This window comes from Oryzias latipes, chromosome 2, assembly GCF_002234675.1.
Source record: "Oryzias latipes chromosome 2, ASM223467v1".
NCBI lineage: Eukaryota > Metazoa > Chordata > Actinopteri > Beloniformes > Adrianichthyidae > Oryzias > Oryzias latipes.
This window is the reverse complement of record NC_019860.2, coordinates 10,285,618-10,309,265: the sequence shown is the minus strand read 5'-3', so window position 1 is coordinate 10,309,265 and position 23,648 is coordinate 10,285,618. Positions and strand designations below refer to the sequence as shown.

Sequence of the window (23,648 nt, the reverse complement as noted above, 5' to 3'; positions counted from 1 at the left end):
ACACACAGGTAATATAATTATTTTCTTGCATTATTTAACTGTTTACTACTCGTTTGAAAAGCTTAACACATTTTTGTGTTTTTGAAAACACTTGAAATACTCGAATTAATTAAAACTTTAACATTCGGTTTTATAATGTACGAAAATCTTTAAATCCTTTAACAATGATCCCTTAAACAGGTTTCACATATCAATGCTAGACCTTTTTATTTTAAAATGTCCTTATTTTTTATTGTGAAATATTACCGGAAGCACAGTTTCGATAACCCGGATGTTGCTTGTGTTCCTCTTAGATGGCGGTCCGGGCTGCATAAAACGAGCCTGGACGGCTTTTAGGTCTTCACTGTAAAGGTTCGTAGTTTAAATTTTTATTTTAAAGGCTTAGGGTTTTTTTTGTTTTGCATTTTTTGGAAGTTCTGGTTCGAGCCGCGTATTTAAACCACGTAGAACGCGCATACCCAGTTCATACAAACAAACTCTGGTTTATCTTTGCTCTTTGTGTTTCATTTGAAATTGTATTAATGCTACCTACATGTTATCCAGCTTTTTAGTTTTCACTAAATATAGTTTTTTGTCGGACACATGTTTATTATACATTTTGTTTTTCACTTTTACGCTCGTTCTAACTATTCCATTTTTTTTAAATTAACCTTTTATTTTAATATACTTTAATTTATTAACTATGTATCCCGTTGTTTGTTTATTCATCTTCGTTGATATGAGTTGGTGATTGAAACTGTTTCAGCTGTATGTATAAATAAAGTTTCATTTAAATAACACATTTCACACATTTCCCATCATGCCCTCTAGCTGAGTTTGCAGGATCAAAGTCGTCAAAGCTGTCAGGAGACTTCAGTGTTAGACTGACCTCTGTGTATTTGCAGGTGTGAACATCTGCTGAGTCATGGCCCACATCACTATTAACCAGTACCTGCAGCAGGTGATTCTCGGCCTATAACCTCTGACCTTTCCAACCGTTTCACTACGTATGATTGAACGCATCTATTTTTTTAGATCTACGAGGCCATCGACAACCACGAGGGCTCCTTCTGTGCGGAGCTGCTCTCCTTCAAACACCCCCATGTGGCCAACCCTCGCCTTCAGGTGAGGCTCTGCCGCCGTCGGGCGCCGCTCGGCGTTGGAGGGACACGTCTCACCTGTGCTTGTGTTGCAGCTGGCCAATCCCGAAGATAAATGTCAGCAAATCCTGGAGCCTCCGTATGATGAAATGGTGGCAGCTCACCTCAGGTGGGACCAGCGGGACTGTGAATATTGATCCTCGATAACTGATCAGAAATGATGGGACCTTTTCTATATGTTTTAGATGCACATATGCGGTGGCCAACCACGACTTTGTTGAAGCCTACAAGTTCCAGACGCTGGTCGTTCAATATCCTTCTGATCAGTATTCAATGAGACTTTATTTAAAGTGCTGAGTCTGCAGGGGAAAGAAAGTCTCTGAGATAATTTATGCACACAGATGTCCCACTCTGCGCATTAATTAGGGTCCAGATTTAATTCTCCAGTGTCGATTTAGGCTAGCAACAAAATTCTCCCTTCTTACTTGAAAATAAAGGCCTCAAAATGTTTCCGTCTTGAGGAGATGACTCAGTTTTTTTCATAAAACTAATTTTTCTGATGATTTCGGACATTTATAAAGAATTAGAGTCTTTCTCTATTCTATTTCTTGTGAATCAGGAGCAGACAAAAAAAAAAAGCTGTTTGAACAAGTTTCGTATTTGTGACGTAGAAACTACAATAAGCGGGTAACAAGCTCCCTGCTCATTCTGATATACATCCACTTGTAGACGGCTAGATCCACGACTGTGCTTTCCTCGTCTGAGCTGCATCTGTTCTCTGCTAATGATAGGTTCGATTGTGACGGGGTCTAAGCTAACGGGAGAGCATGTGAGCAGATGGGTGTTGGGAAGTAGGGGCGGGCTTACCCTGCCACAACAGTCACGCCCACAACTCGGAGGCGAATTTCTGCTGGACTCCTGCCGCTCTGCAGAAGCTATGTTCTATAAAGACACATGCTTTGTGATGTTTGGATAATCATAATTAAAAGATCACTAGGAAAGCTGAAAATCGATCAAAAGATGGTCGGAGCGGGACTTTAAGTCCAGCTTTTGAGGAAGAATTCACAATCTGTTGTTAAATATTTTGGTAAAAAAAAGAACGTCTGCCATTATCAGGTCCTTGACCCGTCACGTCCTTCCTCAGGGCCTTCCAGTCCCACAAAGAGGAGAACTGGTGAGTCCAGAATTCCGGTGAGCACCAGGGCTTTTGAATGCACCATCTCCTAATGTGTTGTTGGTTTGTGGTTTTTAGGGCGCTGCCCATCATGTCCGCCGTCACGCTGGACCTACGCATTTTTGCAAACAATGTGAGAAACTTATTTTTTTTTCTTCTGCTTTTTATCCAGTGAAACTCTTATTTTATTTTTTTCTGCTTTTAGACAACATGAGGGTGTCGCAATCTGAAATTAAATAAAAGTAAACGCCATGAGCCGTGTTTAGTAAACTCTGCAAATATTTCAGTCCGAATAACCAGCGCTTTATGTAGAGTCATTAATTGAAGCGTAAATATTAGTAAAAATATTGTGATCAAAAAGGTTTTACGGTTGTTTTATTTCAATAGTAAATTTGAACAATTTAGCAGTTTTTATACAGGAGGATAAAAAATATACTTGTTCTTTATGACACTTTTCTTTGAAGTAATTATACTTTTTTTTTTATAAATGAACTTCCAACATTAATCATCTATGCTATAGACATTATTTTTAGAAATATAGACGCAAGTTTCAACCTTTTTTGAGCTTTCTAATCATACATCATTAGCAAATCTGAGTCCCTGATGGGTCAAAGTTCATCTGGTTTAACTTTCCACACGTTCCGCAGTTTTAATGCGCGTCTACTGGGGTTTTTATTGGAAGTGGTCCCTTGAACGTGTATTTCTTAGGCCGGTGTGAACGTAGCATCAGAGAAATGTGAGGAAAAGCGGTCCTAGTTTACAAATGGCAGGGCTCTAGACTGTTTTTGCAGTAGCGCCTGTGTAAGGCGTGCTGGTGCGAAGGTTTGGTGCGCCCACCCTCTTGAGCATATTACATTTAGCTCAGCACTTTTACACGGTCACTCACCTTTCTATTTGCTGTCAACATCGGCATCCAGACTTGAAAATGATTAACTTACAAACTGGTCAACGCAAAGTCCTTTATTTGAAACAAAGCTCTGCAATGGTGGCGATGAAATTCAGGGGTTCTTAACATGTTCTTGTTGCATGTTTCTCATAATAGAGGACACATAAATAAGAATGTAGTTTAATACTGCGTTTGAGGATTTGTTTATTCAAATCAGATCTCAGATTTGTGACACAGTGGCTCCATCCACTTGCAGACAAATAAATCTTTGTTTTCCTCGTCTGAGCTGCTATCTGAATCTAAACTGGGCGGCTCCAATAGTGCTCGCCATTTTCGTTGCACCGGTAATGTTAGGTTGGCGTTGTGAGGGGCTGAAAGCTACCGGGAGAGTGTCAAAAAAAAGATTCCATGAGAAACCAGCAGAAGATTACTGAAGCAGCCCCGCCCACAACCCAGAGGGGATGAACAGAAACTCTGTCCAAGACAAACCAGGTTTTTGATTTGGGCTAAAAACTGTAGAATTGTAATAAAAAAAACACACACTTTCAAAATGGATAAAAATATGGTTATAGTGGGGCTTTAAATTGCTTCACTGAGCTGAAATTTTGGCTAAAAAAAGTTTTTTTGATTAGTGTGGAGCCAATCCAGAATGTTCCTCATAAGTTAAGTCCTGAATTCAAATATGCTTTGACAGCAGCAGCTTTGTTTGGGTCAGCAGTAACATTTCTGTTTTTTATTTAAGTTCCTTCATGCCTAATAACTGTCTGTCAAACGTCATCATCCACTAAGCCACACCCCATAAGACCTACTTTTTCCAGTTTCTTCTTTGTGTCATTTTTAACATTTCATTTTGTTTTCTGAAATGTTTCATTTGCTCACTTTTGTCCTTTCTCTTTCTTTCGTTTCTTTTTAAAATAAAATTGTTACAGTTACAGGAATTTTGTTTTTTTAAAATGTACTATCGTCTTTTTATTTATTATTTGTTTTGCCGTTTTAATCCTCGTGATCCTCTGATGTTTTTGTGTTGAGTGATTTGCTGATGTGATTTGAACTTCAGGGCCACCGTAGTTCAGCCTTTAACACCAATAATGTCGCAGCGACACCTAAATAACACGGTGAATCTTTCGTGGACAAACGCAGCTGCCCTTATTGGATTCGTACCGATGTGCAACACGTTTACTAACGCAGAGCTGTGGCGCCGCTTTTCTCTGCCGCAGTATCTGCTGATAAACGCCGAGTATGTAAACGCTGCACAAATGCACGGCGCAAAGCTTTAGAGTCGCAGAGATGATGCCTTTTTTTCCAACAGAACAGCACCTTTAGGCGTCCTGAATGGGGCAAATGTCACTGTTCTTCCTTTCTTTGATTTTCGTCATGTTCGTTAAGCTGTGATGCGTTTTCGGACCTAAAAGCCGATCACAGTCCCTTCCCTTCTCTGTCCAGGCAGAGCAGCAGCTGCAGAAGAAGGGCAAAGGTCACCCAGGGGAGATGTTGGAGAAGGCCGCCGAGCAGCTGATGAGCTGCTTCCGAGTCTGCGCCAGCGACAAGTCAGTCCCGCTTTTCTCTCAGTGGCGGCGCTTCGTGCGCGTGCTGACGTTTTCCGCCATGTGTTGCAGCCGAGCGGGAATCGACGACTCAAAGAAGTGGGGGATGATGTTTCTGAGCAACCAGCTCTTCAAGATCTACTTTAAGGTTCTGACGCCATCTTGAGCTCCCTGCTGCTTTGGTGAGCCGCGCTGATGCCCTCCCACCCCGTCTGTCTCCAGATCAACAAGCTGCACCTCTGCAAGCCCCTGATCCGAGCCATCGACAGCTCCAACCTGAAGAACGACTACAGTCAGGCTCAGAAGGTCACCTACAAATACTACGTTGGACGCAAGGCCATGTTCGACAGTGACTTCAAGCCGGGTGAGTTCTCCGATCCGCAGGAGGAGCAGCCGCCGAGCAGAATAAAGATGTGACCTTTGCTTCTCAGCCGAGGAGTTCCTGTCCTTCGCCTTCCACCATTGCCATCGCTCCAGCCAGAAGAATAAGAGGATGATCCTAATCTACCTCCTGCCTGTCAAGATGCTGCTGGTCAGAGCTTCAGCTGGTCTGGTTCCCTCCAATCAGATCAGTCTCCATGTTTGACAGTAGGGCTGCACGAGATGAGGAAAACTCCCAATTTGCCATATTAATGATCAATATTGCAGAGACAATATAACTTGGGATAACGAACAAATAACAAAACAACTAAAAATATAATTTGTATTTTATATTTGTAATCTATAGTTTAATTTAAGAGTCAACATAACTTTATACTTCAAATGACCCTCGTCTACATAGGAGGTGAACATCTAATTGGTTATGATTTTGATTTGAAATGGTTTATTTCAAGCAATCAAATAAGAATAATACACAAAAAACAATGCAATCATCAGTTATAAAATTCATAGAATGTCTATCAAATTCAGGATAATTAGTCATAAAAATTAAATATTGCGTTCCACCGTAACCATTTTATTACATAATTTATCACTATCCCGTTCATAACTTGTATCAGACAGAATTAAGAATCCTTGGGTATCAATAAAGCACATGATAAAGATGAATAACTTATTATGTAAAAAAATAGACATAACTATTTTAGAAATCAACAAGGCAAATGCAGGTCAGTTATCTAAAATATATGCAGATGATTTCAAATGCATTAAGGGATTTATTTGAATCCTTAAATACTTCAAGCTGCCATAAGATTGTTCATAGCTAATTTAAGGTAACCATCTATTGCAATTCTTGCTGTCTTTTGCGATAAGTTATTGCACTGCTTGATATCGCCATAACCATAAATTTGCGATTTGTTTTGCCGGCCTATTTGACAGTATTTTGCCAGAGGGCCTGGTTGCAGAGAACAAGGTACCCAGACATCATTAGCCGGAAATGGAAGTCCGGAACTGGACGTTCACGTCCAAAACGACTAATTTAACTAGCAACCCTAACAGTTAGGGGTTTGTACAGCTTTAAGCGTTAAAACTTTAACACGGAGATGTCTCTGAAAGTGTCTGCTTTGCTCTGACTGTTACTTCTTACGCCACCAACGGGAATCAGCTGATGGGCAGAGAAAAGCGGTTTTGTAGCCGCTTTTCTCCGTGACAGAATACACCGCATCACGTTGATGGGCCGTTAAGGGTTGGAAGGTTATAGTTGTTCGGTCCGGTGCATACATTTTTACAAATCTGAACGCTTTGTTGTTTTCCTTTCTGAAAAAAATAAAAGTTTTTTTTGAAAAAGTTTCAATGAAAGGTGCTACAGAATTTCCGTCTCCGGCTAACGATATCTGGGCGCCGCCTTGTCTGCTACCAGGTCTCCCTTGTATTTTGACTGAAACTAGGTCCGCTTCTGGTCAAAAACATCATAATCTTCAGAAATCTAGTTGATTTTAGTGTACCAACTTTGAGTTTCATCTTTCTCCAGTTTAGATTAGTAATTAAATCAAACCAAATATGTATAGATTTGTCAGTCACACATACAGCAAGTTAAGCTGTTAAATATGCTGAGTTTGGTCTTCAATGTTCATCATAGAAACACTTCAATTGTAGGGGACAGAATGTAAAAAAAACCAAAGAAATCCCATTGTTTGATTTTTAAAGAATCCTTTTGTATAATGGAGCAAAAAAAGGTATGAACGCCACCTAAACCATACCCACTGTGAATCACGAAGGAGGAAACGTCCTGCTTTGGTTCTGCTTTTCTGCAAAGTGGACAGGATGACAGATTCTTGTGAAGGAAAGGATGAATAGATCTGTGATATTTTGGGCTCAAACCTCCTTCCATCAGTGAGGAGGAAACATGGCTGGGTATTCCACCACGACAATGATCCCAAACACATTGCCCGGGCAACAAAGGAGGGGCTATGTAAAAAGTGTTTTGAGCTTCTGGAGTGGTCTAGTCAGTTTCTTGACCTCAATCCAACAGAGAATCTGTGGAGGGAGTTGACAACGTTGTCCACCAACAGCCCCAAACACATCTCAGCTCTTGAGAAGATCTGCATGGAGGAATGGACCAAAATAGCAGAGACAGTGTCTTTAAGGCCTACAAAAACCTATGACCTCTGTCACTGACAACCAGGGTTTTATCCCAACAAATTAGGTAAACTTTTATTTTTGACTAATTACTTTCTGTTTCATTAGACAAATTAAATCTTTAAAAATCCAACGGTGTGATTTTTTTCTGGATTTTTTTGTTTTCATTCTGTCTCTCACAGTTTAAGTATATATAATTAACACTACAGACCAAACTCATCTTTTTAGGTGGGACAATTTGCCCCACAGTTCAGATCTGGACTCTGATTTCCATCAGAAGCCACACCCCTCATCTTCAGCACTGTTGCATGGTGGGACTTCTGGCCACCAATTTTATTGGCTGTTTTTTTTTGCCGTTTCAGGGTCACATGCCGACGCATCAGCTTCTTCGGAAGTACGACCTCATGCAGTTTTCTGATGTCACCAAAGCTGTGAGGTAAGCCGTGGGGTAGTGGCGTCCGCGACGGCTGGATGACCTCAACCCCATTCAGAAACATGTGTGTCGTTGCAGCGAGGGAAACCTCCTCCTGCTGAACGAGGCTCTATCCAAACACGAGACCTTCTTCATTCGCTGCGGGATCTTCCTCATCCTGGAAAAGCTGAAAATCATCACCTACAGGAATCTCTTTAAAAAAGTGTGGGTGTCTTAGTTTTCATCCCAACTTTTCAATTTCTTGCATTTTAAAGACACTGGAATGAAGTTGTTGCTGTTCGTGTGCACGTTTCATCCTTCCCGCAGGTATCTCCTGCTTAAGACCCACCAGCTGCCCCTGGACGCCTTCCTGGTGTCACTGAAGATGATGCAGGTGGAGGACGTGGACCTAGATGAGGTGCAGTGCATCCTGGCTAACCTCATTTACATGGTAAGCACGCTTCACGCCCGTCGGATTGACACCCGGTGGGGACGGCTGACCACGACCTCTGCTCCTCTTTCAGGGTCACATTAAAGGCTACATCTCCCATCAGCACCAGAAGCTGGTGGTCAGCAAACAAAACCCGTTCCCTCCCCTGTCCTGTCTCTCATAAACTCCATTTCCCACATTGCAGTTGGGCAAAAGCTTCTTCTTTGTTTTGTATTGGTGGAATAAAGAAATTGTTTTTCTAACGTCTGTGTGACTTTTCTTTTTGAGTGTGAAGGCTTGGTTAAACCACATTCAAGCGGCCAGCTCCTGTAATGCGCATTTCGGACTTCTACGGCAAAAAATCTCGCAATAACACGTTGCTACGCAAGTTTTGACGACTGTTTTCAGACTCTATGTACAAAACGCGCAGCAGTTGAACGTGGATAGAAAGTTGAACTAGGTTGAAATTTGACCAATCAGGGACTTGGATTTGGTAGTGACAAGACTACGCGTTTAGCGACATGCGTTACATGCCTAGTGTGTACTTAGCTTGACTGGTGTATTCTGGGTACCCAGAATGGCAACTAAAAACAAAAAGCAAACAATTATTTTTATTGTTTTTATTAAAAGTTTAAACACACGAACTTACACATTTTGAACATTTGACTTTGGTTCTTACAGACAAATTTGGATAAAAATCATGTTGTTGGTGTTTTTAACGTGTTCTTGTGGCATTTTTCTGATGATGGGGGGCATGTGGAAAGAAAATTGAACTCAAATTTGCGCTTCTAAATTATTTTTTTAAATTCAAATTGTGAATCTGGAGAAAAATGCCGGCCACATCTTAGAGATGCATTTCAATTGAATTCCTGCCGCTCTGCAGAAACGATGTCCTAGAAAACGACAGATGTTTTGATTTTGGCTAAAAACAGTATAATCATGATTAAAAGACCACTGGGAACGATTTTAAAATAGATCAAAAGATGATCGGAGTGGATTGGCTCTTGTAAAGATCCAAAAGAAATTGCAAAAAAATGTATTGTAGGGTCAGAGTTCAGACAAGTCTACAAGACTCTGGCTGATGTGACTGCTTGTGTGGTTCTCTGCTACCTTTAGCCTGTTGGAGATCCAGTTTAAATATCGCGATACTTTGATAAACACCTGACCCTCGCAGTCAGTGGAGGAGGACAGCAGGAGCCCGGTGAGGAAAGCTGTTCCTTTCTCCATTGTAGCTACTGGTGATCCTTGGAGGAGGCCGTTGCAGAGCCTGGCTCCTCCCTCAGACCTTCTATGTGGACTGCTGGTGATGTTTTCTCTGCCATTTATCTGGGTTTGATTCTGGCCAGCAGTCCTAGATCTCTCTTGGGTGGAGTTGTCCACCGCTGAAGCTCTGTTTGGCCCTACGCTGGAATCCTGGACGTCCTCATGATGCCCCCTCTTTCTGCCCTGCTCCACCATGCAGAACATTTTGTTGGTCAGTGAATGCGACACATTCAGGCTCTTGCGACACTCGTCCAGCGTCACGTATAGCAGTTGCTGTCTTTGAAGGTTGCCTTTTCTCCCAGAATGCATTAGGATGTTCTCACTAAAATCCTTGGTGGGCAGGCACAGGTGGATGAGGGTTGGGCCAAAAAGCAAGGGGCGGCTCAGCTTAAGAAGAGCAAGGTTGTTGTCATGGTGATTGCTATGGAATTGATCGTGTAGGTGCACATCCAGAATTGTGATTTCCGCGTTACCTAGTGGATAAAATAGAAAACAAATTAGTTTGAATGCACTTATTTTAAATCCTTAAACACTAAACAGAGCCCATTTTAATTTGTTTGATTTTTTGCCTTAACCATAAAATTTAAAAAAATGGGAAACGTATTCCACTCGATTCAATCTATTTAGTTAATCAAATATTTTCTAAAAATTTTCTGTTTATTTTAGAACCCCTTTGTTTTTTTGTTTACTGGACTTGTGGGTGATGGGAACGGGTGACACGGAACCGATGGGGAAGTTTGGTGTTCAGGGCAAGAATGCAATTCACAAGAACAAATGGTGGTAGACTATAAAATGGACTATGACAGCAGGGACGTTATTTCTCAGGAACACATGGGGGCATTGGGAGGGGCACACAAGTTGACACATATTGTGCCGATGCTTCGATCTCCACAGCCATCAGTAACTGCGAGGTTGTGTCTGGGGAGTTTGTTGGTGCTGTGCAGGACGTGTATGAGAGCAGTGGTGAAATGTGCTGTAGGGTGTGAGAAAGGAGTTGAAGATGGAGATGGGGCTTCGTCAAGAATCAGCTTTGAGCTCTTTCATGTTTGCAGTGGTGATGGACAGATGCAATAAGACAGGAATTTGTGGATCCTGATGTTTGCAGATGACACTGTGATCTGTAGAGATAGCAGGTGGAGGAAAGTACAGAGAGGTGGAAGTTGAAATGAACCCAGCATTTTTGGCTTTTTCCTGTTTACGTGTAAACATTTTTATATGTTGAGATATTTTAGTATTTTGTACTTTGAAGTTTTTTTTATGTCAGCATCGGAAAGACGTGTGTTTTAATGTTTTTTGGGCTTACCCAATTTTTAACAATCCAATGATTGATGGTTTATGTGTCAACTATTTGTGTGCATATTTACATGTTAATCATATTTATATTAGCAGGTTTACGTGTGTTTGTTGACATGTTTACATGTTTTTACGCGGTAGCCATATTACTGATGGCAAGTTTTTGCCTAATGTGCGTGTTTACCCATTTGCTTTTACATGTTTTCACATTTACATGCTTGCATGTCTGATAGTGCAGACTGCTGGAGGAGATTACCAGCCACCACATAGAAATCCGATACTCTCAGCTCAGAATCTGATTGGAGGAAGAGACAGCGAGCCGCAGTCAGGATGGAGTGTTGTCCCAGCACCACACCTCCACATAGCTCCACCCCTTTACTGCTCATCAGGGTCACCTGGGGTAAACAAACCCAATTTCAATACAAATGAATTTGGTTTGTTTGTTTGACGCTTAGTTCTGATTGGCTGATGAGTTCTCACCTGCCAAGGACAATGTCCATGAGGACAAACGGGACGGGTGGCGCTGGGGAGCCTTCCGCAGGGAAACTTCACTGTGGAAACAAAGACCATGTTAGCCAGCAGTGGGAGGCAGCTTTGTGACCATGATGATGTCACGCAATGGGAATCGAACCGTCAGGCACACAGCTTCGTCCGTCACCATGAAGTTTGAACCCCGTGGTGCAGGAACAGGTGAATGAGCGTCCGGAAACCTCGCACAGCTGGTGACAAGCTGCCGGGCCGCCAGTGGGACACTCTGAAATTTCTGGAACAGACAGGTTTTGCTCGTCACACCCCTACTCTGACAGCCGTGAAATGGTTTAGCTGATGGTCAAACCTGGTGCCGTAACCTGATGAACAGATAACTCGTGCCCTCTGAATTTGTATTTTTCATCTGTACTCAGGCCTCCTTTTTCACAGGCTGGTCCGTGGTAGGGGGCTGGGCAGGAGCAAGAAAACCCCCCCACTTTGTCCGTGCAGAGTCCTCCATTGAGGCAGGGGCTGGATATACACTGGTCTCCATCTCAGAACACACAGCAGAGTATAGAAAACACCTCAACGTCGTTGTTTTGGGCCCACAGCAGTCCTGGACTTCCAGGGGCCGTTTCTGTTTTCGCAGTGATTCTATCTTCCTGCGCCTTTCAGAAAAAATGTAACCCTGCCAAATACTCAAAAACACAGCAGAAATTGAGAAACACCCAGGCCTAGTGACAATCCCCACCCCCAACCCTAATATTTAAAAAAAAGATGACATCACAGCAGGAGCAATCGTAAAACAGAAAAGTATGGTTCAAAAATCTCTTAAAAGTATTTCTAAATCCACTAACAAAACCATGGAAATATCCAAAGGAAGTTTGGAAAAATAAAAAACCTTTATTACCAGCTAAAAATTAAGCCCCCCCTGGGGGGTTTGATCTTTCACCGTCTAACTCCTCGACCATTGTTGGATTTTACTTCCCCTAAACTTTAACTGCGTTTGCATGGCGAGGTCACAAAAGTGGCTTTCTCCCTGTTGCTCGCACCTTTTTTACCTGAATATTGCGAAAATTCAATACATGGATCCCTGTTTAGCAAAAAAACTATATTGCAAAGGAAATTTGAAAGTTTACTTTTGCAGATTCTTCATCACCCCCAGGCAACCTAAAAATAAAATGGTTGCTTTGGAGATAAAACCAACTAAATGTTTCTGCTTTCATTGATTAGCAGGTTTCCTTTTTCTTCATTCAGTGTTTTCAAGGGTTAAGGTCAAACTCACCATAGTAAACTGTCCAGAAGGAGATCTGCACACGAACAAACATCTATTAGACTCCCGACTTGGATCTCTCCTCATCTGCTGCTCACCATCAACCCACCGTCTTTGCGGTGTCCTCAAACACCTCGCGTGCCTCCTCGTAGTTGCAGAGCTCCTCGAAGCACTCTCGCTCCAGGTTCCCCTGTAGAATCTCTTCCACTAGGAACCTGTTGGCTCGTTTGGACCGCAGGAACACGGCTTCAGACCCAGGCATCCGAGGAAACACTACAAACACCATGGTGTCGTCGGTATAGATTAAAAAAGGCTGCATTTTACCTCTAAAAGAAAAAAATCCGAAAAACCATCAAAAGAAACAAGCCTGGGTTATGCTAATGACACACCTAGAAAGGGTGGATATTATTTTGACCATAGAGACATGCTAAAGGAAGGGCTTTGCTAAAATCACAGTTGTTTTGCTAGGTCAAAGCATTGCAATAGTCGTAGTGTTTGGTGACATAGACTGTACCACAATAAACATGGAACGAGAAATGAAATGAAATGTTTTATGTCACGAGTATAGAAACAAAAATCATTGACAAGAATATTAAAAGAAAAGGCTATGAATTGGATCCCAAGCAGCTCGACCTTGTGACTGTAAGAGACATGTCTATAAGAGAATTGACACAAATCTTGTACCAATTCACCCAAGAATACATGCAATTTTTAGTAAATCTGTCAAGTCAACGTCCTATTAGTTGTCACACACCTAGGTGTGTGAAAATTGTAAATTTGGTCTCTGAATTTGACCCATCCCGCCGGGGAGCGATAAGCTGCAGACAAAACTGCACTCGGGAAACCATTTGGTTGTTTAACTCAGTGTTTCCCAACCCTGGTCCTTGGGGCACACTGTCCTGGATTTTTTCAATCCAACCCTGCTCAAACACACCTGCCTTTGATAACTTTCATTGTCAGGCTTCTACAGAGCCTGATGATGAGCTGAATCGGGTGTGCATAAGCAGGGCAACATGGAAAACATGCAGTGCAGTGTTTCCCGAGGACCGGGGTTAGGAAACACTGGTTTAACTCCCCAATCCAACGCCTCAATGTGGTGTGTCAAGCAGGGAGGCATTCAGTCCAATTTTTAGAGTCTATGGTAGCCTACAATTCAACCGTGCAGTTCTTCCAGTCTGAGGGAAGACACGCTGAGTTGGTCTTCATTCTGATGTTAGGCTTTCTGATCCCTGAAATAAACTCAGTTAAGCTGAAACATTCTGTCTAAGGTTAGTGATTAGCGCTTTCCCCTCACAGCAAGAAGGCCCTGTTTCAAATCCCAGCTGGGACCTTTTTATGTTCTTCATGTGTGTGTGGGGGTTTTACCCCGGCACTCCGGCTTCCCCCCTACAGCCTAGGTGTGTATGGCTTAACCCAAAAAAGTACCTGTCCAATGTGTACCCTGCCTTCACCCAACAGCAGCCAGATTAGGCTCTAGCAGTCATGTGACCCCCAAAAGGGATGCAGCAGGTGCCCTTCCTGACAACCCTGTATTTTATCTGGGCGGAGGCCAGGGACAGGAAGACCCAGGCAGTAGCAATGAAGGGTCTTGCCCAAGGACCCACACTGGATGAAGCTCATCGATGGCCAACTCAGCTGTCCAGCGGCTTATTAAACCCTCATAGAACCTTTAAGTATTTAAAATTGGGGTATTTAGGTCAAATCGTCCAGCCTGCCACTCAACAGATTATTTAAATACTTTAAATGCGGCACTTTTCTGTTTTTACTGCTTCATTTTACCTTAAATAAATACTTTTATGACTCATTTCTTTGTCTTGGTCTTAACAACAGAGATGTAATCAAAGAACTTTTTTATTCAAATGTAGGTTGTGTGTTTACTAACAATTTGACATGTGAATTTCAAAGTATTTAAATTGACTTTAAACTCAATGGGAAGTTATTGTTCATGATGTCAAAGAGACATCCCGGGAGATTCATCCCGGGTCCAACTGACCCTTTGTTTTTAAGCCCGAAATCGGCTGCGACGTCGAAACATTCAGAGAAACGATTGAAGGAGTTAAAAGACTGTGCTCCTACCTTTGCCATCACTGAACACTTGAGGGATACAAGCAAGAAGGCAGAGCTGGAGAAGAGATGCCGACATGTTGTCCACCGCCAGAGCACTGACTGCCGCCACAACCTCAAACACAAATACACCTTTGGGTGACTCACAAATGCTACTGGGTGTCCCAACAACCTTTACCTCAGATCCAGATTTTATCGTGTTCACAGTCTGTTCCACTGATGACAAACTTGAGTATCTGGGAATGTTTGTTCACAGTATATAGTCTACCTGAAATTTGATGACATTTTTACATCAGTTTAGTGTCAGAGATTCCTTAACTTTTTCATTTTTTTTTTTATTTGAGTCTTTTCACCTCCAAAAAATAGTCACAACAACATCTCAGTGAAAGCTGTTTTCACTCTATGGACTCTGTCCTTAAAGCACACAAATGCAGTAAGCTGCTTCGACCTCTGGAACCTAAACACTCATTGTTTACTCTAAATAAATAAAGAAGGACATCAGAATCAATAACTTCACCAGACACAAACAACATTTGGCTGTCGGGAATTCTGCAAGTTGCTGTAATGTTCATCATAAAGAATTTATTTGTGTAATGGTGCAGAAAATAAGGATTTATATCCTACAAAAAAACACAATTCCAGACTTGTTGGTTCTTCTTTAAGAAGTTTTTCTATCCTCCACTGGTTACCTGTATTAATGTAACCTGTTTGAACTGGTCTTCTTCATAAAAGACATCTGTCCACACCCTCACAGTCGGACTGTAACCTCCCCACCATGACCAAAGAGCTGTCGAAGGACACCAGAGGCCATATTCTAGACCTTCACAAGACTGGGATGAACCAATCTAAAATAAACAAGCAGCTGCATAAAAAGAGATCAACTGTTGGAGCATTTATTAGAAAATGGAAGACACATGAGCTCACTGACAATCTATCTCCACCTGGAGCTGCATGAAAGATCTTACATCAGTGGAGAGCAAATGATCTCTAGAACAGCAAAAACAGTCCAGAGTTTTACTGGGGGAACTAATTAATGACCCAAAGAGATCTGGGAACACAATAAAAAGGTTACTACAGGAACACACCGCATTGTAATTAATATAAATCCTGTAGTGGTTCCCCCAGCTTAATCCAGCACATGTCTAAGATAATCTAAAGCTCTCCAGACCATTTGGATGGTCCAGAGGAGGACTGGGCGAATATCATGTGGTCAGATGAAAGCAAAACTTGACTCTTTGGTATAAACGTCTCTGAACGGCGAAGAATGCTGAGTTGCATCCAAAGAACACCCAGTGGAAACATCTTGGTTTGGGTCTGCTTTTCTGCAGGCTGTACAGAACAAATGATCTACTGTACAGTGAGGAAAAGGTCAATTGGGGCTTTTTTATTGTGAGTTTTTGAACCCTTCATTGAGAACACTGAAGATGTTGGATTTTCCAGCAAGACAATGATCTCAAACACATTGCCCAGGCAACGAAGGAGTGACTACATAGGAATATCCCATAGTCCTGGAGTGGTCTGGCCAATCCCTGGATCTCAGTCCAATCAAGAATCTATGGATGGAGTTTAAAGGCTGTGTTGCCGAACAACAGCCCAAAACATCACAGCTCTTAAGAGGATCTGCATGAATGAATGGACGGTAGAGCAGGTCGTCCAATACCCGAAGGGTTCGCGAGTCGATCCCTGCTCTCTCCAGCCAGCTGTCACCCCCCTAGCGCGGCTAGTCTGCAGCTCACCGCTCCCCCCAGGGGATAGGCAATAATGCAGGAGAAGAATTTCTCCAATGTGGGATAAATAAATAAATAATCATGAACATTAAAGACCTGTCTCATTTTTTTTTTATTGTGACACCTTGCAGAATCTCTGACTGATCAATACATTTTTTGCGTTTTCTAATCCAGAATGAAAGAAAGTGTTAAATCATTTTTTAAAGGGTTCGAAGCTATCAATAATAGGATGATGAGACAATTGAGAAAGTCTCAAGAATTATTAACCCTTGTGCTATCTTAGATGACCCCACCCTTACATTGACGTGTTATTCCTACAATGACAAAGGTGAATAAAAGTGGAAAGATTTCATGTAATCCATGGACACCAGTGAAGATCACAAATCATTGAAGAAAAAAGGTTCAGAGCACTGTCTAGTGGGTCTAGATGACCCAACTCCCAATGATAAAGTGCCTAGGACAGCACAAGGGTTAAAATCTCTTTGCAGACCCAATTTTAAGTAATACGTATTAATAAGTAATGCAATATTACGTTATTTAACCCAATAAAGGTCATATTGGGCTCTGAAAAGTTTAATAAAATGTTGGGTTTTTTTCTATAGCCAAATAGCAAACTATTTCTGTTAGTTACTTTAAATACATTTTCATTTAATTCATTGTATTTTACTGTTCATTCACATAAAAAATAAATAGCTGCAAACCAAAATATGAAAGTGCTGATCTGTAAGGATATTTATTTTCAGATTTCGCAGAGATGGAAAAACAGACCTGAAAACACACATTTTCACAATGTTATTAATCTTCTCTGTACTTTTGTTCATACTGAACGTAACTTTCCAGACAAGCATCAGGTCAACTGAATTAAATGTCTTCACCACTGAAGGTTTGTACTCAGCTAAGAGCTGCTATTTACTGGAAAAGCCATTGGCTACAGTTCTAAGGCATTGTTAACACTGTTCATTGACTATTCATCATGTTATCTGGTTTTAATACAAAATTTTAGAATATGCTATAGATGAGGTTCAGAGGGAAACTGATCTAAACGATTATGATACATTTTACAGGAACAGGCGCCGGATGGTGCCATCATGCCTTTTTGGTCTTTGTCTGTTTAGATTTAGGTCCATCAGTCTTTTGGTGGCTACTCTGATCCAGGGGATGTACTTGGACACCTGGGTGTAGATCCCGTATTTGCCTTTGCGCGCGCAGCCTTCGCCCCAGCTCACTACGCCTGTTACAAAGTAGGTGTCATGGTAGCGCGTTACGTGCGGGCCCCCACTGTCGCCCTGGCAGGCGTCCTTTGCCTCTTTATCGTAGCCAGCACAAAACATCTGCGGCAGGATTTCCAGCGGTGTGGATTCCATGCAGACGTGCCGGTCAACATAAGGGACACTAAGGCGCTGCAAGATGGTGGATGGCGCCCGGCCTTCACCGAGACGTCCAAAACCGCTGACCAGCCCCTCTGGCTGGCGCATCAGTACCTGTGGGCAAAAGCAGTTTAGTTTCCTCACTTTTATAGCCTTCAAGCAAGTGTCTGTCTGGCAGACTGTAACACATACGTACATTTATTAAGTGCGTGTGGTAGGTGTATCATGAAGTATTATTGTGAGGCTAATTTTACTTTCTCTTACTTATGATGTATGAAAGATGCTGCCCTTATGCCACACTCTATACGTGAGTAAGAAGCGAGGACTGGCTTCTTATGGACCCTGCACACTTGGCATTCAAAGAGTGCAAGTGCCCGTAAGGTGCCCGTAGCCTACATAAACTACGCTCTGATTGCCTAATTTGCTTATCTATATGACATGTATGCCCGTAGAAAAACGTGTATGAAAACGTTTGTTCTACTTGCTCATTGAACAATCTATGACCTTGATGTGCCATGCGGGTCACCTGCGTGACCTGTACAGGTTTGCCCATCTTTCACCCGCAGACAGCCCGTGTGGGTAGTTGGGATGTTCCCACTTGCTGTCATTAAAACATGAGGACGTCCAAGAAGATATATTTGTGTTCACATATTGATGTGTACTTCACCTTTTCGGCAAATTCTTGGTCAGGTAAGCATGCTGGCAGAATGTACTTGGTGAACTTGATTGGGTTTTGCAGTTTGATGAGTGCAATGTCATTGTTGTAGGTTAACGGTGTATATTTTGAGTGAGAGATGATGGTGGCTACAGCGTGTGTCGCTTCAAACTTCTCCGTCTTCAGCATGTCAAACTTTCCTGAAAACCAAAAACAAGAACGTTTGTATTCACTTGCTTTGTAATTCAGAATGAAGGCTGTCTTACAAAAGGACACACACACAAAAACAAGACAAAACAGCAGAGCTAGGGATCGTTACATTTTTTTAAATGTTTAATTAGACTATTCAAATCAGATAAATTGCGGAATTTGTATAAAAACAGTGTGTATTTAAGCAGCAACAGGCTCAATCAAAATATTTGTTGTGCAGGCCAATACTGCTGTTTTGAAAGGGAACCTCCAGTAGACACAGACTCAGTTACGGCAAATATATGCATAACACATTTTCAAAATTGTTCAGACACTTTAAAAGTGGAAGCCAAGAAAACATCCTTGCTTCATCTTTGACATCTCAGTGGCTGAGTGCTAAGCTATGTTCACACCGCCCCTCAACAACACGTGGTCATGTGACCACTTCCAATGAAAAGTCTATGTAAACGCGCGTATATGCGGGTTTCAGGCATTCGTGTTCATAAGTCTCGCATACACTTATCGCTTTGAAAGTCGATTAAACGTGTTAAAAGTTGAACCACAAAAACAATAACAAAAAGTAACTACAGTATCTCTATTACAACTGTACTAAAATAAAATAAAATGTTGTATTAAAAATATTCAACAAAAATGTTATTCTACATTTGCCTTGAACAAGTGGACTATGAACATCTGATCAAGTATTTAATTTACCATAAGAGTATTTTGTAAATCAGTTTATGGATAAGAATATTAAAGTAGAAAAATAAATGACTTTCTTTGTCTTGCATTAGATTAAAAAGTTTCAGACTTAGCAAAAGGTTGAAAGTATTTAAAGATAAAGTATGTCTGTGGAAAGGATGTACCTCTTGTAATTCATGGCCAGTTACCTCTATTGGCCGGTCAGACTTACCAAGTTTGACATACATGTAACGTGTTTGGTTCATGCAGTGGGCAGCAGTAAGGATGATATGTTCACTGAGGATTGTTCCTCCACAGAAGCCTTGGTGATCCTCATTTAGCAGAAGAGCCTAAAAGAGGAAGAGTCAATAAATAAAATACTACTTTTTTTGTCATTTACATCACTGCAATGACAAAAGGGCTGTTATAAGTGATTAAAACGTGTTTCTACCTGCCAAGGACATTCTCCTGGTGGACAGTCTTCTCCATTGACGATGCGAACGTGTCTTGCCCTCTGAGGTACAACGGTTTCCTCAACCACATACTCCAGTTGAGTTTGGCTGCTGTTGTTGGATGTGGACAGTGTGGCAGCCTCATGTTTCGGCGTGAACCTTTCGTCTGTGAAGGTTTCATTCCCAATCAGCTCTGTAGAGTTCACCTCGGTTGAGTTCCGGTCATACCGGAAAATGGTACGAACTTTGTCGGTGACGATGGCACCACATTTGAAGGTGTCTACAAGAGTTTTAGGAAACCATCAATCAGCAGCACTTTGCATCATGGGTATTGTGCTATTGGTATGTAGGAATTTCATAGAAACCTGGACAAACAGAGACATTTTTGAGCTTCTCTTACTGTTTGAGTGGCAGTTTTTATTGTTTGGGGCCAGGTAGTAGCCGTCAGCACAGGAGCATTGAACAGCGCGATTGCGCACGTGGCAGAAATGTTCACAGCCACCATTTTTAGTTTCACAGAGCTGAGGAATGACTGTAAAGAGACAGAATACACAGGAAGGACCTTGGTGTAATATTCTTCTAATTAAAGCAGGCTCAAAAACTTGAAAGGAATTGATCTTTACTTAGAAAATGTTAAAATCAATCATTAAGGTTGTGGATTTAAAAAAACAAACAGCTTTGTTGGTTGCACCAAAAACTAATGTTATTCATAATACTTACATGTTCAGTACTAGGTTATGTATAACAAAGGGTCTCTTAAAAGCAGCCTCAGTCCAAAAACAATTGAGTCTTGTTATTTTTTTTTAGCAATAATACAAGATAAAATTTTGAAAAGCTGCTTTGGTTTGATAGAGTTCACGGCTCAAAATCCCAAAGTAACATTGTTGTCTTTCAGCCAAGGCCATTGTACTATTTCGAGCAAGAACTTACCAAATGGTCTCATGGAGACTGACAAACTGATAACTAGAGTGGTTCCACCCAAAAGCTTCCAACAGACTCCACACATGCACAGCCCTTTTGCAGGTCCTTATGAGTGGTTGTGGTGGTTGGATAAAGGCAAGGAATTAGGAGATACCATTCTACTATATACAAACTAGCGAATCGTTTGTTCTTAAAATAGCCAGCAATAGGTGAAACCCACAAAGTAGGATTACAGATGTCTCAAGTCTGTAAAGCCCCTCTTCATGCACTTTTCTCAGGCAGACACAAACATTTCCTCCCTTTTTTACTTGTTTAAACTCTCAAAGGTCAAACCTTTGCAATAAAATAAGCCCAGTATTACAGAATGAAAACAAAGTTCTGATCGTGATTGAAGATTTAGGGAGATTTGGCAAACTAAACCTATTTTGTCCAAGAAACATGGAGGACACCGACTGAAAATGGTCTACAGCCATTTAGGATGCAGAACACAGTGTGTTGTAAAATAAAATTAAAAAACAAGAAAAAAGAACTAAACTGCATTGAAAAAGTATCTGAAAAACAGCAAGACCCCGAAAGGTGAACCACGACATAGTGAGGGGACATATTTCGAGACAAAGTCTGTCAATCTTTTCAGGATTAAAACCAACCAAAGCCAGTGATGAATTAGTGGGAGAAGAACATGACTTTCCAGATGGAATAAACTCTGTACCAATTTCACAGTTGTGGCCCTTAAATCCCTCAAGGCAGTAGCATGAGTAGGTTCCAATCCCATCTTTGCACCGTCCATTATTCACACAGGGCTTTGACAGACATGAATCGCCATCTGCAAGAGAAAGAGAGCAGTGTCAAATGAACCACTTTTCTCTAATACCACGTTGACACCGCCCCTCTGCAACACCCTCAATTGACCACTTCCTACGAAAAGTCCATGTAGATGAGTGTTTCAGGATTCTGTATCTAAACTTTCGCGCTTCAGTGTCGCAACCCAAGTTTTTAAGTCCATTTTTTGGCTCTACGTACCAAACAGCCTTCTTTTTAGCACATGAAGTTGCCAACCACTCAAAAATTGATCATGAAGGAAAAATTAGTTTATGTCCGGCTGGATTTATGTGACACCAGGTCTTATATATATCAGAATAGAGCTGTGAAAGAAAAAACCTGGAGTAAAATTCGCTCGATTAGTGCCGCCATGACATTTGGAACCAAGCCTCTACCAACTGTGAGTACATGCACTTGTACTGGGTAGCAACCGTCTACTTAGCAAAACAACTTCGAGTTTGAAGCATAGAGGAAAGGCCTTACCAAAATATTTGCTCCAGAACTCTTGCTGAAAGGAAAGCAGAGAGTGTCAAGCTGAAACACAATGGAATTTAGGGATTTTGAAGATGGATGAAATGCCGCATACAGTCTTTTGGTCATCCTCAAAGATTTCTCGCGCCTCCTCCTTGTCACAACGTTCCTCAACGCACTCCCTCTCTAGGTTACCTTGTTTCATTTCTTCGAATAAACTGTTGGCTCGTCTTGGCCTGGTCAGAACCTGGTTGGCTGCCGAGCCATCTATGAACACTGGTAATAGAGAACAAATTCGGTTAGAGTTTCCAACAAAAGTCATTATTTTTGCTGTTTTCTTCATCTACTCTATCAAGTGGTACTGTGATGCATACATTTTTTAAGATGGTTGGCTTGAAGTCAAACTAAAGGTCTGAAATCACTGAGTCCTTCAACACTGTCACAACTTGTGACAAAGAGAAGAGAAAAGTAAATCACAAAATGTCAAACGCACAACAGTCTTGGGTCATTTCTCATCCCTGCTGCTAATCAATAAACTGCTACCCTCACTCCCAGCCTAAAATGCTTCTTTTCCGTGTCTAAGCCACATCCCTCCCGAGTCCCCTTTCTCCTCCTTAGTCCAAAAGACTGAGTGAGGCAGGCTTACCATGAGCAGTGGTCAGGTGAAGGGTCAGGAGGAACAGGCACAAACGCCAAAGCATGGTCTAAGCCGGACACAAGCTCGTCTGGAGGACTGTCTAAACAGAGCGTGAGAATAGAGTCTGAATGTGAAAGAGGAGTGCAGGCAGAAGAGCAACGACCTGTGTCAAGGCAGAGCGGGGGAGGACGGTTGAGCCTGGCGGGGGCGGGGCTTATCTCAGGCATTTAGACCTTCTGCTGGAACTATTTGACCTCCATCACTACTGTAGCGGGAAATTGCAACAGTAGCTGCAGATTCTTCTGCAGAGAAGAATCTGGTGTGTTCATTTCATATACCAGCTTTAGGACTTTGTAGTGCTCCTTGATCCCCGTTTCAACATCCTAATCTCAAATTTATTGAGTCAGGAGTTCACATCTTCTTAAGACACCTTCTAGAAAAATGTAGCTGTCTTGCTGGCCGTGAACTTCAAAACATTACATTGTGCCAGAGATTAGGAAAAAAATCAGAGCTGTAAAACTGGTACAATTTCAATTTGATGTTTCATATTTGAAGCTTGTAAAAACTTTTCCGAACTCCGTTTTCACTCAATGTCCAGAATAATGCTTTGAAGTGTTGACTACCGTCTAATTTTGGAGTTTTGACTGCGTGAGCCTCAGGTATATAAGGCCTGTCTCATAATTAGGAAATGGCCTTATAGAGGTGAAAGCACAGCATGTTAAAGGGCCTATATTGTGCCGTTCTTAAGCCTTTCAAAGTACACCATATCCATCTATATAATAATGTACTACCTTTGGCACACTAAACAAAGATTTTTTTATGAAAAATGAGACGACTTGATCTCTGACGCACCGCCTTTTGGCTCCGTGTGGGTGCCGCCCATTTCATGACGTCAACATAGGACCGGCCTCGAGTTTTGCCGGTCACAGTTAGCTACGTAGAGAAAGTAGGTGTGTGTGTTAGCTTGGGGCGGTGCTGACAGTGCAGATTCTTCCTGGAAGGGGCTGTTCCTCACTTATCTACGTCACAATGTGAGAAGCCACTCATTTTCGTGGGTTGGGAGGGGCTGGTGCTCAGAGCGTAGGTTTTTTGAAGAACATTCAGAAATTTGTGAACGGATTAAAACAGGTTCCTTTTTGTGAGAAATGGACATTATGATACATTTAAAAGCTCAAACAGTTGATTTTGCCTGTCATAGTGCATTTAAAATATGTCATATGCTAGGCATCCTACAGGTGCAGTCACATATGGAAAATTTGAATGACTCACACTCAGTGACAGACATATGTTCATGTTTTTTTTCGGCTGGGGAGAGTTTCACTGGCA

At 41.7% G+C, this 23,648-nt stretch overlaps 2 protein-coding genes across 2 annotated transcripts; one reads left to right on the top strand and one right to left on the bottom strand.

The window, feature by feature from the left end:
• The first annotated feature begins 265 nt into the window (after positions 1-265).
• pcid2 (PCI domain containing 2) lies at positions 266-8,309 on the top strand. Its single transcript, XM_004066451.4, has 15 exons — positions 266-351; positions 885-940; positions 1,015-1,104; positions 1,175-1,248; positions 1,325-1,390; positions 2,212-2,253; positions 2,332-2,386; positions 4,583-4,686; positions 4,756-4,831; positions 4,906-5,047; positions 5,115-5,215; positions 7,563-7,636; positions 7,712-7,837; positions 7,940-8,063; positions 8,137-8,309. Exons 2-15 carry the CDS (start codon positions 905-907, stop codon positions 8,224-8,226), a joined length of 1,200 nt encoding a protein of 399 aa, XP_004066499.1. The 5' UTR covers positions 266-351; positions 885-904; the 3' UTR covers positions 8,227-8,309.
• Positions 8,310-9,089: 780 nt separating this feature from the next.
• LOC101163720 lies at positions 9,090-22,507 on the bottom strand. Its single transcript, XM_023949723.1, has 17 exons — positions 22,332-22,507; positions 21,801-21,961; positions 21,698-21,722; positions 21,105-21,218; positions 19,875-20,006; positions 19,474-19,754; positions 19,255-19,372; positions 18,165-18,352; positions 17,193-17,611; positions 14,416-14,654; positions 12,449-12,612; positions 12,352-12,376; positions 11,434-11,619; positions 11,230-11,361; positions 11,079-11,149; positions 10,813-10,993; positions 9,090-9,778 (listed from the first exon to the last, which is right to left on the bottom strand). Exons 1-17 carry the CDS (start codon positions 22,384-22,386, stop codon positions 9,090-9,092), a joined length of 3,180 nt encoding a protein of 1,059 aa, XP_023805491.1. The 5' UTR covers positions 22,387-22,507.
• Positions 22,508-23,648: the final 1,141 nt, after the last annotated feature.